We start from the raw sequence: 1,662 nt of genomic DNA on the forward strand, positions 1-1,662 counted from the left end.
ATTTTTAATGCTCCCCGTCGCCATAGAAACCCCAGCTCCAGCCGAACTGCAGTGCAGAGCAGCGCTGACCTTCCTCCCTCCTCCCCTTCATCCCCCCAAAGGCGGATCAGAAGAGGCGCCTGCGCCAGCGACGCCTTGGGAAGGCCAAGGGCGAGCGGGCAAACACCCCTCCCCAGGGTGATTTGAGAGGGTGCAGCCTCCGCAGCGACACCCCTGACCCACGCAAGGGGCTGCGGGGCAGGGGGGAACGCGCCGGGGGCATGTTACCGAAACGGCTTCCAGGATCTGCTTGACGACATGGGCCGCATCCCGCTCGCTGTAGAAACCCCTCTCCACGATCCTGCGGGCACAGCGGGTCAGCGCGGCAGCACCCCGCCCCGCACGGGCCCCCCTCACCCCCCGTTCCCCCAACCACGGTGTGCATCAGCCCCCTCCATCCTCATCCTCGCCCCACCATTGAGAGGAGACTGTTTTTCCCCCCTTGTCAGGAGCCGGGATCGCAGGCCGGGTGTACCTGTCGAAGAGCTCTCCTCCCGTCACCAGCTCCAGGATGAGCGCGATCTCGGAGGGCGTCTCGAAGATCTCCTTCAGCTTGATCTGAAAGGGGCGACAGGAGGATGCGGATGCAGAGGCTGGGGGGGGCGGGAGGGGGGCGCGCGGGGCCGGCCCGGCAGGAGTGCGCGGCCGCCGGACCGCGGCGTGTCAGGGGCTTGCCACGGCAACCGGCACGTTTCCCCTTCTTGCCTATTTCTTTTGAACAGGAATTTTTTTTTCACTGTTTGGAAGAGCCCTGCTCACTTAATCATGCATTAAAGATGACGCTGGGAACGGGAAGAGACGGGCACGCAGCGCCTTTATCCTCTTCACGTCTCCAGGCTCGTTAGCTGGAAGAGGAGCTCTCCGGAAGCTTTTTAATTTTGCAGCTTCGTCAGCCATGCTGGCACCTCGGGTCCAGCCCTGCGGCGTGGGAGCGACCTGCCCTCGTCCCTCCCGGGACCGATCCTGCACATCTGCACTCGCAAGGACGCACGGAGCCCCGAGAGGCCAAAACCACCTCCGGGACCGGGACCCTGCGGCCCCGCACGTGCTTTTGGAAACGTCCCTTGGGCCGTTTTGCAGCAGAGGCGGCACTAAAAAACCAGCGGGTCTCTCCTGATCTCTGGTTTTTAGCTCCCACGCGAGGTGAGCTTGTCTGCACGAGACCTTTGTGCCACCGCAGCAAATCTGGACTTAACAGGTCTCTCTTAAAAATACGTCAATCTGCAATTATTTTTTTTTAAATGGAAAACAGAGGATTTCATGCTTCTTAAGACTTTCGTGACACTGCGAATTTCATGGGGCTTTAATCATTACCTTCGTAGGCTGGGTGAAAGCCTTGATACCCCGCAGGGTGAGAGACACTATGTGGCAGCTTATTGCATTATAATAATACACAGAAGCACTATAATTTTCCTATTAACTTCAAAAGTTTACAATCCTATTATCATCCGCTGTTGAGGTTGGTGCTGAACGATAGTGAGCGCGTAGACGGCAGCGGCGTAAATAATGAAACAGAGCATCTCTTCTTGGAAAATCACTTGAACTTGGGAGTGAGCAGAACCCCACGGAAAACTGAGTGATTTAAATATTAAAACGGCCCGACTGGTTCCTCCCCCACGTCTC

General features: G+C 57.8%; 1 protein-coding gene across 1 annotated transcript in view; it reads right to left on the minus strand.

The window, feature by feature from the left end:
* LOC104622422 (calcium/calmodulin-dependent protein kinase type IV-like) overlaps nt 1-597 on the minus strand; it is a gene marked incomplete at its 5' end in the record, with an annotated part of 2,623 nt that extends 2,026 nt beyond the window's left edge. Inside the window, 2 exons of the mRNA XM_010289194.1 lie at nt 268-340; nt 515-597. Of these exons, the coding sequence (XP_010287496.1) occupies nt 268-340; nt 515-597 (156 nt within the window). The remainder of the gene's footprint in view (nt 1-267; nt 341-514) is intronic.
* Nucleotides 598-1,662: the final 1,065 nt, after the last annotated feature.

The sequence above is a fragment of the Phaethon lepturus genome, unplaced genomic scaffold, assembly GCF_000687285.1.
Source record: "Phaethon lepturus isolate BGI_N335 unplaced genomic scaffold, ASM68728v1 scaffold33096, whole genome shotgun sequence".
Classification (NCBI taxonomy): domain Eukaryota; kingdom Metazoa; phylum Chordata; class Aves; order Phaethontiformes; family Phaethontidae; genus Phaethon; species Phaethon lepturus.